This window comes from Canis aureus, chromosome X (genome assembly GCF_053574225.1).
Source record: "Canis aureus isolate CA01 chromosome X, VMU_Caureus_v.1.0, whole genome shotgun sequence".
NCBI classification, from domain to species: domain Eukaryota; kingdom Metazoa; phylum Chordata; class Mammalia; order Carnivora; family Canidae; genus Canis; species Canis aureus.
In genome coordinates, this window is record NC_135649.1 from 42,546,414 (window position 1) to 42,563,880 (window position 17,467).

At 38.7% G+C, this 17,467-nt stretch overlaps 1 protein-coding gene across 6 annotated transcripts in view; it reads right to left on the reverse strand.

The window, feature by feature from the left end:
- Nucleotides 1–17,467, reverse strand: part of LOC144309032 (NACHT, LRR and PYD domains-containing protein 12-like) — a 41,626-nt gene that overhangs the window by 16,514 nt on the left and 7,645 nt on the right. For 4 of the 6 annotated variants that reach the window (XM_077890076.1, XM_077890075.1, XM_077890077.1 and 1 more), the window contains exons 2-5: nt 10,158–10,245; nt 8,967–9,011; nt 4,939–6,598; nt 2,368–2,457 (exon numbers count right to left, since the gene is read on the reverse strand). In XM_077890076.1, coding sequence (XP_077746202.1) covers nt 2,368–2,457; nt 4,939–6,598; nt 8,967–9,011; nt 10,158–10,227 — 1,865 coding nt within the window. In that variant the 5' untranslated portion in view covers nt 10,228–10,245. The remainder of the gene's footprint in view (nt 1–2,367; nt 2,458–4,938; nt 6,599–8,966; nt 9,012–10,157; nt 10,246–17,467) is intronic. The other 2 variants (XM_077890079.1, XM_077890074.1) reach the window with 1 other exon arrangement.

Here is a 17,467-nt window from a genome sequence, read left to right on the forward strand (position 1 = left end):
AACTCTGGGCATACCCAAAGATTTGCCACCCCTAAGAAACCTATCAGGACTACAAACAGGAGATACCATCACTAGCTGCAGACAAGGACTTCTATGGCTGTATATAGCTCCACAACAGGAGAACTCTCCCCATTCCCCAATGGGAGAACTGGGAACTCACACCACTGCCAAAGAGGTGAGTCAGCAACTTAGAGCGCCCAGATGGTTTGCCAGTTTAGACAACAGACCAAAGTATGATGTTATCCTGAGGGATTCCCTCCCCCAACCCATCACCAGAATAGTAGTGGGAGGGGGAATCTGGCTACAAAAGGTCTCAGTAAATTCATGAATGTGAAATAAACATATCCCAAAGGGAAATCAGTTTTCAGAGAGGGGGGTAAACTGGGAAAAGAGGAGAGAATGGTCTTTGTCTCCTTTCTCATGATTAAGTGGTGTTGAGGGACACTAAATGTATGGTTTAGCCCACAGGTGGAAGGATGGTAAAGTGTCACACCTAGACCAGAGTAAGACAACACAACAGGAGGAGCCCTGGATATCACCCAGGGACTATGGGTCTAGAGCCTGAAGCTGTCATGGCCCTGGGATAGCTCTACACCAGCTTGTTGTGATTCTGGGCTGTCTCCTATTGGGGCAGGTGTGGACAATCATCAGGGTTGGGGGCAAGGTCCCTAACCTGCATTTTCAGAAATATCTCTGGGCTTCTTTACGTCTTTCTAGGGCAGGGTTTCCCAGCCTCATCACTCTCGACACTTGAGAATGAATAATTATTTGTTGCAGGGGGCTGTCCAGTACACTGCAGGATGTTTGGCAGAATCCCTGGCATCTACCCATTAGACGCCTAACTCTCTCTACCCCTAAGTTGTAACAACCAAAAATGTTGCCAGATATTGCTACTTGTCCACCAGAGAGCAAAACTGCCACTGTTTGATAACCATGGAAGCAAGGAGGTCTTTAGGGATAGTGAAGATGGGGGCAGGGGAGGGGAGAAAGTTGCAAGGAGAGCATCCTCAGCAATGCCCAGAGCTACAGGGGAGGCCTAAGATAGATAGGAAGTGAAAAGGGTTCACTGGGTCTGGTATTCACTTTTGATCTTTGAGCAGATCTGGGCTGGGGAGGGACAGAAGCCAAAGCACAAGGACTGGGGAATAAATAGGAAGCAAGAAAGTGCAGTTATGGGGAGCCCTCTAAGGACTTCAGGCTATGAAGGGAAGGAGTGGGGGTAGGACACAGGGCTGAAAGAGAGTTCTTTGGAATGTGGGAGAAACTTGAACTATGGGGAAGGAAACAGCTGAAGAAAGCCTAAAAACATAATATATATAAGGAGATAGACTCTGCCTATTCTATTGGAGGCATTATCCACTGAACTATTCAATGAAAAAAAATATGACAGCCAATTTTTTTTTATGACAGCCAATTTTGTGTGTGTGTGTGAAACAAAACTCCCCAAAGTTCTGTAACTCTGCATATGTATATTATAGATTTATGTGTGCCTTATGTTCTAGATTAATGTTTGAAAAAGCATAGAAAAAATATCTGGAAAGACATTTAGCAAACAAGGAATTACCTAGTGAGGGTAAGATCAGAGTTGGGACAGTAAGCGGCAGGTGAGGTGCTGGGGATATAAAGTGGGGTGGGATTTGGGACAGTGGGGTGGAGGGCTTTTAGATTTTCATATATTTCTGTGTTGTGTAAAGTAAAATAAATGCTTACAAAAATACCCAAAAAAGTGTTATTTACTGGCTTGGGTAGATTTGGAAAGGTCACCTCTTCCTCAGACAGGAGGGAAGGAGAACAGACACTGCTCTGTGGTGAGGGATTTGGAAACAAGGGGGCTCCTGCTTGTGTGCTCCTGATGTGGGCTGATAAGCAGAAAGACACCTGAAAGAACAAGAAATGACAGTCACGGTGCGGGTGGGAAGCTTCTGAGCAATGGCACTCTGGGAAATAACTACAGCAGATGGAGGTGAGGCACCGTGGGAGAGAAAAAGATCACTGAGCAGCACTAAGTGGGATAGGACCCAACAAAGAAAACCAAGGAGGACGACAGTGACAACCAGGGAGAAGGGGGTAGGTCCAGGAGGTGTGCCAGACACAAATCTTTTGGATGTTTTAATCTGCCACCTACTCGCTATGGCAAAAATAGCACATACAAAAGGGGAAGAGGCTGGAGGGGCTGGCAGGGATCTGTGCCTGACTCTCTACTCCTTCTAGGTTTGTAGCATATCTTCTCAGTTGCTGTTCTGCTATGGAGAAGCTGAGCACTAGTTCTATTTTGCTTTCAGGTCTGGTCAGCTGGGAGTGCAATTTCTAGCGGCTCCATCTCTACCTTGCAAATACCTGAGTATTATAAAGAGAAGTTCAACTTACTTCAGGTCTTTGATTTTACAGTATGGATTACACAGTGCTTGGCAGAGCAATTGTAGCCGAGATGCTGGCAGATTGCACAGCTGTGAGGACCTAAAAGAGATGAAAAAGCAAAAATAATTTAAAACCAAATAATTAAAAATTTAAGTAATAGGCTAATTTTGGCTTCTCTTACCATACTAGTATTCATTTGCCTCTTCCAAAAGCCTTAAGCGGCATTACCCCATTTTGCAGATAAGGTAATTAAGGCACAAAAAAAGTTACGGTTTTTGCCTAAGGTCACATAGGTAGGAATAGTAGGAAAGTCAGCACTCAGGTCTCACTTCAAAGCCCAAGCTATGTCACTGTGTGTCAGGCACCAACGTAAGCACTTGCCATATACAGATCATCTTAGCTGGTCCTCAATGCAATAATGGAAATTTTAATCACCATTTTGCAGATGGCTGAGACAAGTCAAATGACTTGCCCAAGCTATCTTTATAATACAACTATTGCTTGGTTGCCAGTACTAATAGAAAAATTAACAATCACCGAAAACTAGAAGAGTTCTTATGGTACTTCTATTTTTAGTTTTTTGAAGAACACCCAAAGAAAAAAACACTAATTCAAAAATATATATGCACCCCTATGTTTATAGCAGCATTATTTACAACAGCCACATTTTTTATGGAAGGAGCCCAAGTGTCCACCAATGGATGGATAAAGAAGATGTGGCAAATATATACAATGGAATGCTAGCCATAAAAAAGAATGAAATCTTGCCATTTTGCAACAATGTGGATGGACGTAGAGGGTATTATGCTAAGTGAAAGAAATCAGAAAGACAAATGCCACACAATTTCACTCATATGCTAATTTAAGAAATAAAATGAGGAAAGAAAAAAAATAAGCAGACTCAAAATACAGAGAACTAATTGGTGATTGCCAGAGGAGAGGTGGGTGGAGGATGGGTGAAATAGGTAAAGGGGATTAAGAGTACACTTCTCTTGACAAGCAATGAGAAATGGATACAACCATTGAATCACCATATAGTATACCTGAAACTGATACAACACTGTATATTAATTATACTCGAACAAAAAAAAAAAGCAACTAGAAAAGTTCAATAGTAAACTCTCAGTCACCATGCTTATGAAAGGAATATTTTCGGTTAAATTTTGAAGAAAGTTTAAGCCCTCATAAAGGCAATAGGGCTAAGACAGAGGCTTCATTTAAGGCTGATTTTCTGGAAATTCAGAATGAACCAGGGACCCCTTTTTGTTTCTTTCAGTGTTTAAAAATTCTCTATGTATTTGGCCATTATTTTACTCTACAATATACAGTTGGGTTGAAGCTGTCAAGAACTTGTCAAGACACAGTAGCCAAGGTCCTTGGTAATTCCAAGTCCATGTAACTTCTACCCCTTCCACTCTAGTCCTGAACATAACTCTTGCTGCACTTCCCTTCCCCTTCCCACTTCCCTCAAACACACATATCCCATGCCCATTTCTACTTCTATGCTACTTCTCAATGAGGAAATAAAAGTATCAAAGAAAAGACTAGGGTTAGCTCTCTCCCAAGTACAGATTTCTGCCCACTCGCTTCTTCTTAAGGTCCCCTACCCCTCAGCTGGTCCCACAACTAAAAGAGTTGCAATGTCCATATTTTTTCTTTTCTTTCTTTTCTTTTTTTCTTTTTTTTTTCTTTTTGAGAGACAGAGCACACAAGGGAGGGAAGGGCAGAAGAAAAGAGACGATCTTAAGCAGGCTCCACACTCAGTGCAGAGCCCAATGTGTGGCTCCATATCACAACCCTGAGATGGTGACCTGAGCTGAAATCAAGAGTCAGACACTTAACCAACTGAGCCACCCAGGCACCCCAGCAATGTCCATCTTAACCCAAGTACTGAGAACAGACTTACGACCAGTGACATTTTCTAGATAACACAGGTACAAATATTCTTGGCTGCTTTAGTCAGTAAGTCAGTGTAACTCTATTTTTAGTATATAGAATCTGTATTATTTAAGTGGTTTACCTAAGCCTCTCTGAACCCTTTGTAAAGGTGCAAGCCTGGTAGAAAAAGCCCCAGCTTTACAGCAATATACACAGGAGTGCAGTTCTGGCCCTCACTAACCTGGAGCTCTTTGAGGCCTCAGTGATGAAGTATGTGTAGAGGAGAGTGATGACCAATTCAATGTTAAGCTTACCACCTTTTCTAGAATAGTCATCAACACCAAAATAGCAGAGTCCTCAATGATAATCTTGATGACTTATATGCTCATAACACTTTATAAAGCACATTCACAGAGTGACAGTGAAGACTAATATACACACACACTTATAGTGGCTAGCACAGTGCCTGGCACATAGTAAGTGCTCAGAAATGTTAACTTTCCTCATTGTCTACTTAGGCTAGCATTCAGTATGTGACCGATATTCAATAAATCCTTATTAGATTGACTGACATAAAATATGGAAAGCAGAGATTTATCAATAATTGTAAAAATGATCATGTGCCTGACTACTTGAAATAAACTAGAATGCCCATTGTTTCTAAAGGCCAAAACATGGGAGAATAGACATTAATATACTCACTGATTAAGTGCCGAAGCTGGTGGTATGAATGCAGAGGCTCGCTCTTCCTCCTCAAATCCAAGTAGGTGCTGACATTTCAGGGACACTGACAGGTGATTGTGACTGCTTTTTACACAGAATGACATAGCCAGAATGTCCATTTTTGTATAGGTAGGTTGAAGCAATATAATTGACTGTAAATCATCAATTATCCCTTTTGTATATTCCTCTTCCTGAATCTCATACAAACAATGAAACAAGTCCATTGGCTCAATCTGTAACCTAGAAGATTTATCCTTTATTTCTTTCTCAGTCCACTTCAATAACTCTTCTCGAAGTCCTGGAGAGATTTTTCTTCCAAAAATAGTTTCCACAGCCTTTCCCTTTCCTTTATGTAAGAGGCCAAATAAGAACTGTATCGTTAGTGATGAAAACCCTTTTCCATATTGTTGGAATATTTCTTGCCACGTTTTTCCCACTTGACCAAAAAACATCCAGTTGCTATCATTCTTCAGGACATAGAACACAGCAGTCAAGAACTCTTGGAAACTGAAGTGAAGGAAAGTGTAGACACTGGCACTTCCTTTAACTTTTTTCAAAAAGTGATTTAGAAAAGTGCAATTCATATCATATATTCCTATCCCATGTCTCCTGAGGTCACTGACTTCAAATAGGACCTGCTGGTTCTGCAGTCCATCTGCAGCCAAAGAGCAAAGGCCCCACAGGCAACTCTGTCCCTTCCACACTGAGATGCCTGTAAGGGTTTTAAGGCACTTGGAGAAGTAAAACAGATACACATCAGTCACGGTCTGAAGTGACCTCATAAGAGTCCTGTCGCCATCTCCCTGTGACTGCAGGACCCTGCAGATCATCCAGGAGATGATGGGAAGAGACGACATAATGTCAAGGCTTTCATTTTGTTGCAGCTCATAAAAGACCTTCATTGCTACAGTAGCACCTGAAAACTGACTCAAGAAATATGCTCTCTTTTCAGCATCTGTAAACCATACAATCTCTGCCTGGATATGTTGTTTTAACAGAGAGTGGAGCTTCTTCATGGTTGTAGGCCGGGCAGTTATCAGCAGGGAAGATTCAGGGAACAGTTTTTTCCTCACAAAACTACATAAGAGGGTCTCTACTGGCTTCTTCTCCTGGGGATTAGCACTAAGATCCTCTTCCTGGTTATCTACAGGGCACTGAAGCTCAGGAAATCCATCAAGAATGAACAGAAGCTTCTCTGGATACATAGGAATAACGTCCAGGATTGGTCCATCTATATCTTGGAAAGTGTTAGTGATCAGGTCAGCGGCACTAAGGTTAGCAATACTGTTTATTTCTCTGCAGTTTACATAGATGAGATAGTCAAACCTGCCTGGAGTAACCATTCCTGCTGCCCAGTCATACATGAACTTGTGCACTACAGCTGTTTTTCCAATCCCCGCACATCCCTGAAGCACCACAGTTTGGGATGAGCTGGAGCCCTCTTCATCAGGATCAAATACGTGTTCCATATCAATAAAATTATCTTGTTGAGGAATCCCACACGGTGTCTTTTCTGATATACCATGTTCTTTTACAACAAGCAGTCGTGACTCTATATGTTTGCCATGGTGATAACATTTATGGGCTCCTATGTTTAGGTATTTTTCTTTTAGATGTTTTCTAAACATTTCCTGGTAATCTAATGAGGTGACACCAAGAGTTAGTAATCACAGAATCCTAGACAACACAAACAGCTATAACTCATACCACCCTCTCCACTTGGGACATCTTAATAGGTCCTCCAATTTTACATGTCTAAAGCTGAGCTGTTGATTTCTACATGGGTGTCCACCCCCACCCCCAAAAAAAATCCTCCCCAGGCATCTCATCTCAGTTAAATGGTGCCACCAAGTGGCTCAGAAAAATGTTAAGAGTCATTCTTTATTTCTTTTCCTTCTCTTGAATCCTCCAAATCCAATCAATTAGTAAGGCCTATTAGATATACCTCCAAAATAAGCCTCCAATCCTTTCATTTATCATTACATCCTCAAATACCACCCAAGTACAGGGCACTATCAAGTCTTTCCTGGACTGCTAAAATAGCCTCCTACTCATCTACTCTAGCTTATCTATGGCTCCCCTTCACACAGAAGCCAATATGATCTTCTAAAAATACCAATTATATCATGTGACTGCCATGCCCAAAACCTTTCAAGAGCTTTTCATTGCACTTCATATGAAATCTCAAACTCTTATCTTATCTTACAAGGTATACCATGAATCACTCTCCTTCTCAGTCCCTAGGCTCAAGCCACATTAGCCTGGTTTCAGTTTCTCACAAATGCTATGTTATTTCTCACTTCAGGGCCTTTCCACTAGCTATTCTCTCTGCCTGGAACACTCTTCCTGCTCTTCTCATGGAGAGCTTCTTCTCATCCTTCAGATTTCAACTTAAACATTACTTCCTAGAAAAGGATTTGCCTGACCACTCAATTTAAAATCATGTCCTCTCTATTATTGCCTTTCCCCTCACTCTGTCTCCTCTTTACAGCTCTTATCACAATTTATAGTTGTCCTATTTATTTTTTCATTATCTGCTTTCCCACTAAACAATAATCTACATGAAGATAAGGACTTATTTGTATTCTTCACCATAATACGTTAAGTACCTAGCATGGTGCCTGGCATATAGTAGACACTCAATAATTATTGCATATAGCTATAAATGCTTTTGAATTAAAAACAAGTCATTTGTTACTCCCACTCTGTGCCAGATACTTTACTAGCTCTTTATATGCATTTCTGATTTAATACTTAGCATAATCCCAGAAGTAGGTATTATCCACATTTTATAGCTGAGGAAATTGAAATTTATAACCAGGCTTATGTGTTCATGGGTGTACAATCTGCACATGTCTTATGCTCAGAAGGACCCATTGGTATAATGTTCTGCTGTTGCTATCTTGAAATTCTTAATACTTTTGAATAAGGGGTCCTGCCTTTTCATTTTACACCACATCCCATCAATTATGTAGCCAGTCCTGATTATTACATTAGATAACTTGTCCAATGGTAGAGACTTAATTAAGATTAAGGTTTGTCTAAAGCCATGGTCTGTGTGCTTAAATACCATACTATACAGCTTTTCACTTTCTGCAACTAGAAAAAATAATCCAAGGAGTCAGTTATCAAGTTCAAACTTCTGTTAAGTGAATGTCTAAGCTAGCATTTCCCAAATAAGCGTTCCTTGGAACACTATTTTGCAAGATATTTAAAAAGCTGTGGGAAAGATGTCCAGTGGTCAAATAAGTTAAGGGGAATGCACCCTTTATCTCCTTTTAGAGTTTCTCAATGCATGTTAGCATATCAAAGGATCTGAAATGGCCTACAGTAAAAATAAATAAATAGGCTAATTAACTTGGTTTAATCCAGCATTTCTGGTCTCAAATGACTATAGAACCCCTTCCTACAAGCAAAGTTATCACCGCCTGGACAACGGTGCTCTGTAGAACTGCGTGAGAAATCCTAATCTAGATAAGTGTTGGCAAACTTCCTCTGTAAAATTCTGTAGTTTAGGCTTTTGGGTCTCTGTTGCAGTTATTCAACTCTGCCATCTAAGCTTGAAGGTAGCCATACACAATATGTAAATGAGCGGGCATGGCTGCTTCTAATAAAACTTTATTTACAAAAACAGGTCCCTAGTTTGATTTGGCCCACTGGCTGTAATTTGCTGGCCTCAATTTAGATCACTCCTAAAACAGACAGGTCTGTTCTAGCCATAAAGCTCTGAACAAAAAAAAAAAAAAAAAAAAGCTCTGTACATCTGGTACCTGACGACCATCAGTGGTCCTCCTAGTATTCAAATATGTATTCTATATGTTATAAAAGTCTATATGTTATGGCAATTTAGAGCTTCATAGATATTACCCCCTCCAAAAAATCAATGGTTACTGTCTAATGAATATGGGGGAAGAAATGGGAGTGGAATGTGGATGAGAAGCCAGGTTTTTAGGAGGCACTTTTCACAAAACAAAACAAAAAAAAAGTAAAAGAGAGAAGACATCTACCTCTGAATTCTTTCCATGAAGATGGAGACTGAGAATTTGAAGCAGCTGTGGGAGGAAAGAGTTGAGATTAAGAGAAGCACAAATACACCTTCCAATTAAAACACGAAATATACAGAAATTTAGCCACATTGTTTCAGCCATTCCTGCTGTTCCCCCAGACAGAAATACAAGGAAGAAAGTCACCTCACATCTATTCTAACTCACCCACAAAATTATTTTTTAACTGAGACCTTCACACACATATATTTAGGGTATAAACATTTACATTTTTATGCTCTGTAAGGAAAATTTTAGGCATTAACTTAAAGCAGCACACATTATTTGAAGTGACTATTTCTGGTATTTTGCTTTCCATTGAGCATTAGCCTATTGCTTCTGTTGGAGATTGTTTTGAGCTTAATTTATTAGTGAGAAATAAGGCACTGCTGATGTTAGTGTAACATATATACAATGATTTAAGATTTGAATACATATACACATTCAACCCAAACACATATATAGATATATAGATAGAAATACACAAATATAGGCACATGTGCATGCATGCATACACACACACACACACACACACACACACACAGCCTCCACATTCCTATAGCTTTTTAGTACATGCACACCTTTAAAAGCAAGAGTGGGACTTATACTTGGGAGAAGGTATGAAAATGTGGATGGGAGGAAGCAGAGTCTGGAGAGGTAGATATAACAATGTCACAGAAATGGGCAGGCAAGTGAGTGGTCTGCTGATGATAATCAGTTTCTATTCCCCATAACTAAATATTTCTTGGAGCTCAGGAATCAGCCACAAGGGGAAGGACTCCAGCAATCTTCACTCTTTGCTCTTTTGTGCTGCCTCCTGTGAAAATCTGTGGTTACAGTAAAGGGAGAGACTTGAGTCTTTTAAGATTATAAATGCTTTTGGGATCATGGAAAACAGTAGAAACCACAGTTGCTTCTTCTCTTTTCTTTTTCCTCATTTTGGAAAACACAAAAATTGTGGAGACATTTTTAAGAGATTATTAATGGGTAAATACTGTATCCATGTAGCATCTCAATATACACAAACCTATACACGTGCAACACAATGTTAAAGATTCCCCCCAAAAATCCCAAAGTCCACGAGGAGAAGTAGGAGAAAAAGAATGAACAGGATTATCTATATTATACCATCTCTTACCTCATTCAGTTACTCACCTTTCTGTTCAGATAATAAACTCCAAGTACAGGCAGGTTCCATATCTTTTCTTTTCTTTTGACTGGTCATCCTGGCAAATCAAGAAGACTGTAATCCAAAACAGAAATGATGACTGAAAGGCCTAGTGGAAGCTCAAAGTAAAAAGGAACTCAAGAAAGACTACTCCAGGCACTATAGAGTTAGGGAAGAGAGAAGGCCCAATAATCAAGTAGATTTGCTAGGGTGGGACTACGGGATCACATGAAGAAAGATCAAAACCAACAGTCTTTAACTTGAAGAGGAGAAAAACGAAAAGAAGGTAGAATGTCTGTAAACTTTTGAACAGTACAAATATGGGAAATGTGAAATTGGGCTCTGAATTGGGTTACTAAGAGAAGCACAGGATTTAGAGAAAACACCTCTAATGTCTAGGGTCAAGATAAAAAAGAATGACTGTGTCTTTCCACAACATATTTTTGGTGCCATTAATAAAGGAAGAATTCTAAGACCTTAGATTGGAATACTGTGGTATAAGAGAAACAATCTATAGTATTAGGAGATATAGGCCCTAGTTCCATTTCTATAACTATAGACCTATGGACCTTGAGTAAAATTCTTTCTGGATCTGTTTTATCATTTTCACAATGATAGAAGAATTCTAGAAGAATTCTAAGACCTTAGATTGGAATACTGTGGTATGAGAGAAACAATCTATAGTATTAGGAGATATAGGCCCTAGTTCCATTTCTAGAACAATGGACATATGACCTTGAGTAAAATTCTTTCTGGGTCTGTTTTATCATTTTCACAATGGCTGAGGGAATGTTTGCCCAGGTTTCTCTCCAGGTTGAACATTGTAAGATCAGTGGTTCTCAGTCCTAGCTGCACATTAAAATTACCTTCATACCACCCTCCATAATTTTTTTTGCAATATTACTTATCACTTTATAACACACTTGATAATTTTCTTATGTATAATGCTTATAATTCATTTTCATTCTTTCCCACCTAAATTGAAGTATTGGCCCCAATTCTCAACCTTTGCCATGAACTTTGCAAGTCTACACAGCAGAAGTGAGGCTTATTTTCCCAGCTCTTGTGTTTGCGCTCAGCCTTGAGACTTGCTTTGGCTAATAAAGTACACACAGATGTAACTTAAGCAGGGGCTTGAAATATGCTTGCACAGTTGGACATGCTCCCTCTTGCAATTCTCCCACTGGCATGAGATGAGCCATGAGAGACACAAGTGCCAACTAGTCCACTGGTCTAAGGAGAAATGCATGAAACAGAGCCATACCAGTTTACTCAGTCCTGAAGCACGAAAAGTTGTCATCCCAACCTAAATCAGAGTTGCCCAACAAAGCTCTGCTTAATCAGCTTGAATCCTGGCTAGGCTCCAGAAATGTGAGAATAAGTACTTAATAAGTTCTTAGTTTTTCATGCCACTAAGATTTTATCGTTGTGTTACGTATCATTGTGACAATACCTAACTGATACATCCTGCTAGGAAGTAAATACCTAGAAAGTATTTAGCATAAAGAAGACATTAAATATTCATTGAACAGGAGCACCTGGGTGGCTCAGCTGGTAACGCATCTGCCTTTGGCTCAGGTCATGATCCCAGGGTCTTGAGATTGAGTCCCACGTCAGGCCTCCTGCTGAATAGGGAACCTGCTTCTCCCTCTCCCCGCTGCTTGTTCTCTCTCTCTCTTTTAAATAGATAAATAAAAATTCAAAAATCTTTTAAAGATAAACATATGCTTATTGAAAAAATTGGGATGAATGAATAAAAGCGTTTTTTAAAAAAAATCCAAGGCCAAGTCTGCATTCCTGATAAATTAAATCAGAATTTTTGATGATGAGATTTGGTATTGACTTTTTTTTCAAAGCTCCCCAGGTGATTCTAATACACAGTCAGGGAAGAGAGCCACCATTCTAGATTCAGTTATTTTTGATAGAGGAGAGTTTATTGGTAAAGCACACAGGCTTTGGAATCAAATAGAAGTGTTCAAGCTCTGACTACCACTTATGATGTGACAACTATTGAATTAATATCTCTAAGCCTCAGATTCTGCAACTGTTAAATAGGAATAACAATAGTACTTTCCTTATAAGGTTATTTTTTAAAAGATTTTTATTTACTTATTTGATAGAGAAAGAGCACGAGCAGGGGGAGAGACAGGGGGAGAGGGAGAAGCAGACTCCCCATTGAATGGGGCGCCCAATAGGGGGCTCGATCCCAGGATCCTGAGATCATGATCTGAGCTGAAGGCAGGCGCTTAACCAACTGAGCCACCCAGGCACCCTCCTTATAAGGTTATTATGAGCATTAAATGAGATAATGCATATAAGGTCTCCAGTACATTACACGGTATGCAGCAGAGGCTCAATAATCCTAAACTATAGCTAATATTGGCATTGCTGTATCATTTGATATGGAATAGAAATTACTTTGAACTCATGTAGACCTTAAACTCCATTTCCACTGCTTTCTAGCAATATGTTGAATAAACTGCTTAAACTCTGAGACTACAGTAACCCATCTATAAAATATGGTGATAATAATAACTTCATTAATGTGTTGTGAGGATTAAATAAGGCAACATACATAAAACATTTAGCACATGACCAAGTACAATATAAGAGGGAAAATAAGCTGGCATTTATTATAACTGACAGAAGTTACATTCCTTTAAGATCTCCACATAACAACTTCATTCTTACGAGATGGAATGTTCCCAGCATAGAGCTATAGTCCTATGCCCTGGATTTTTTCCCCAATTACTAGGAATATCATGTCCTCCAAAACATAGAAACAATCCTCCAGTTACAAATTGCTCCAAGAAGTGTTCTTGCCCTCAGGTAATGATGCTGAAGGGATGGCATTGGTCATTTACTCTCTTCCTGGGAAATTTCAATCATGTTCATTATTTCAATCGTCCTTACAACCTCTAATTCTTTATCGCAGTAGCCTTCTACTCTGCAATCTATGTTCATACATCTGAAGGCTTCCTCAACACAACACCACCACCCCCACTTAGATGTTGACATCTGTCTTTTTATTTCCTTTCATAGCTTTTATTTGGTTCCTCCAGCATTCTTTCACTGATCTGTGTTCTAATGAGAAACTCTATCCCTCTTAGTGGTATAATCAGATTCTCTTTGCCTGAATTTAAAAGCCTGAGTGGAGACTTATAAGTCCTGAAGTTCTGCCACCCAAATGCTCCAAGCTTTCTTAGTTCTGGACCTCCTTGAGGCTTTGTTTTTCAGCATTTCCTTTGGTTTTGATCAACTCCAGTAGTCTTCCCCAAATTCCTATCTTTGCTTAAGTTACTCAGAACCAAGTTCTATTGCCTGTGGCTAAAAAATCCTGACATAGAAATTGTACCAGAAAGTGAGTTACAGTCAACAGACCTTTGGGGAATTATGGGGATATTTTATAACTGGTTATTAGGCTGAGTAAAAGGCTGTGAGATGGCTCAAATTCCAGGATAGCAAAGCAGTGTCTATTGTACTAGGATCTCCACTAGAACATATCGCATCTTTAATGCAAAGTAGTACAAGATGCCCTCTCCAAGGAGACAAATCAAAGTAAGATGTCTCCTCTGGGCAGCTGAATTACAAAATGGTAAAATGGTGTTTCCTTCTCTGGGCTGGAGCAGCACCAAGCTAGGAACACAAGTTAGACAGCAGAATATGCGCTAATTTCAGTCCCTACTCAGATGCTTGGCCCTATGCCTTTTCAGTCAACAAACTACAACTTTTCATGGTGACTCTACATGGTATCCATGTTGCTAAAAATAGGAAAGAACTGCTACAAATTTAACATCAAATCTCACCTCCAGGGCTAAAATGAGACTGTATTTTTAAAAATTGGTATTTAATTCACATATCATAAAATTCACCCTTTTAAAGTATACAATTCAATGATTTGTAGTGTCTTCACAAAGTTTTACAACCATCACTATCTAATTCCAGAACAGTTTTATCACCCCCAAAAAGACACTGTGCCCATTAAGCAAACACTGCCCATTCTCCCCACCCCACATTCTTTAGAAACCACAATTCTACTTCCTATCTCTAAGGATTTGCCTATTCTGGATGTTTCATATAAATAGAATAGTACAATAATGGTGTCTTTTATCTGGCTTTTTTCACTTAGCATAATGTTTTCAAGGTTCATCCATGTTATAGCAATGTATCCACACTTCATTCCTATTTATAACTGAGTAATAAATTCACTTCACATTCACTAGTATGGCTATAATTTTAAAAATGGAAAATGGTAAGGATATGGAGAAACTGGAACCCTCATATATTGCTCATGGGAATATAAAATGGTGCAGCCACTGTGGAAACATTTGGCAGTACCTCAATAAGTTAAACATACAAATAACATATTACCTGGCAATTCCACTCCCACATATATATCCAAAAGAACTGAAAACAGGTATTTAACACAAAAATTTGCACAAGGATATTCATAGCAGCACTATACTCAATAGCAGAAATGTGGAAACAACCCTATTGTCCATCAGCTGATGAATTAATAAGCAAAATGTGGTATATACTCACAACGAAATATTATTCATAGTCATAGAAATTACATTTAGTGTTTGCTAGGAATTGAGAGAAAAAAAGAAAATGAGCAAAATATTTGAATAAACCTTTCACAAAGGAAGATATACAAATGGCCAATAATAGCACATGAAAAGATGCTCAACGTCATTAGTTATTAAGGAAATGCAAATAAAAACTACAGTGAGGTTCCACTTCATACCCACCAGAATGGTTAATATTAATAAAATAGACCCTGCCAAACGCTTATAAGGATGTTGGTGGGAGAGAAAAATGATACAAAGACATAGCAGTTTCACATAAAACAAAACATACACCTATTCTATGACCCATAAATTTCATTCCTAGATATTTACCACTCCCCACTGCAATATATATACATTTTTTCACAAAATAATTACACAAGAATGTCTACAGCAGTTTTATTCACAATAGCCCATACTAGAAACAGCCCAGGTATCCATCAACATAAGAATGTATAAGCAAACTGTGATCTATCCATACAATAGCGTTATTCAATAATAAAAAGGAATGAAGTATTGATACAAGCAACAATGTGAATGAACCATGCAGAGAGAGCTTTACACAAAAGAGTATGTTTTGTGTAATCCCATTTATACGAATTTCTAAAATGTGCAAAACTAATCTATCACAATAAATCAGAATAGTGACTACTTCTGGTGAGGAAGAGGAGATGAGGATTAACTGCAAAAGAGGAATTCTTTGATATGACAGAAATGTTCTGTATCTTGATAGAGGTTTTGGTTATGCCAGTTATCAAAACTCATCCAATAAAACACATGATTCTTGTATTTCACTATGCATGCTAAAGGAGATAGATAATGGAATATTATTCAGCCATAAAAAAGAAATCTTGCTGTTGCAGGAAGTCATCAAGAGGATGTGACCTCCTTACTCCCTCCCCCATCCTTAGAATGTGCATTCCATTTGCCTTCCCCACTCTCAGAAGCTGTTCCAAGGACATAGTCTTGAGAGAGAGTAAAGTGTTGTTGAGCCCATCTAGATGGTATACATGACTAAAACCCCTTGAGGCCTCTATATAAACTTAAGATTCTGGTGGGCAAGTGTGAAGATCTACTCCTCTTGCAGCTGCCCAAGACAAGCCTCACACATAAGCTTCCTTGCTTATTAAACCTGCCACCTACCAATCTGAGGTAGTCTGCCTCTATCTTCCTTCTCTCCCTGCAAACAAACACCTGCCATTTTCAGCAACATGGATAGACCTTGAGGGCATTATGCTAAGTTAAGTAAGTCAGACAGAGAAAGACAAAAACTATATGATCTCACTTATATGTGGAATATAACACAAAACAAAAAACTAGTCCACAGATACAGAGACAGATTGGTGGTTGCTAGAGGCAGTGGATAAGGGGTAGGTGAAATGAGTGAAGGGAGTCAAAAGGTACCAACTTCCAGTTATAAAATAAATAAGTCATGGGGATGTAATGCATAGCATGGTGACTATAGTTAATAATACTGAATTGCATATATGAAAATTATTAAGAGAGTAGATCTTAAAAGTTCTCATCATAAGAAAAACAATTCTGTATGGTGATAGGTATTATTATTATTATTTTTGGTGATAGGTATTAACTAGACTTGCTGTGGTGATCATTTCACAATATACACAAATATTGAATCATTATGTTATACACCTGAAATTAATATAATGTATGCTAATTATATCTCAGTTAAAAATCAATAATTACTGGAATAGAAAGCAAACAATAAGAATAGAGTAGATCAATAAAAGGAAATGCTAGTTCTTTGAAAAGACTAATGAAGGGGCTCCTGCGTCCCTGGGCTCAGTCAGTTAAGTCCTGACTTCAGCTCAGGTCATGATCTCAGGGTCCTGAGATGGAGCCCCGTGTCTGGCTCTGCCCTCTGTGGGGAATCTGCCTGTCCCTCTCCCTCTCCCTCTGCCCCTCCTCCTGCTCACGCTCTCTCTCTCTCTCTCTCTCTCTCTCATATAAGTAAAACATTTAAAAAGAAAAAGATCACATCTGAAACTAAGTATGTACTATATGTTGGCTAATTGAATTTAAATTAAAAAAAAAAAGACTATAGAGTGCTTGGGTGGCTCAGTCAGTTAAGTGTCTGCCTTAGGCTCCGGTCATGATCCCAGGAGCCCCACATCTGCCTCCCTGCTCAGCAGAGAGAGTCTGCTACTTCCTCTCCCTCTGTTCCTCCCCTCCCCCCACTTATGCTCTCTCTCTCTCAAATAAATAAAAATATTTTTAAAAATTAAAAAAATAATAAATAAGACTAATAAAATGGACAATCTTTTAGCAAGTATTATTTCAAAAAGAAGGCACAAATTAAATAAAAGGGAGCCAAGTTACAAAAATGGAGATTTAAAAATGATCAGAAAATTACTTTTTAGAAGTACTATGTCCTATGTTTTTTCTATGTATAACTTTTATACCAACAACTTAAAAAAGCTAGGTGATATGGATATTTCCCAAGAAAATAAATAACTAAAGTTGGCTTAAGAAATAAAAAACTTAAATAGACCAATTAATCATAGAAGATGTGAAATGATAATAATCTACTTCAAAAGTCACCATCCCAAAAACCTTTGTGGGAGAGTTTGACCAATTGTTTAGGAACAGATTAATCAAACTTTATATAAATTTTCCATAGCAAAGTAATAGAATGGAAATGACACCATACAGTCATAAGGCTAATATCACCTTCATATCAAAATTGACTACTAAAAGGAAAGAAATTA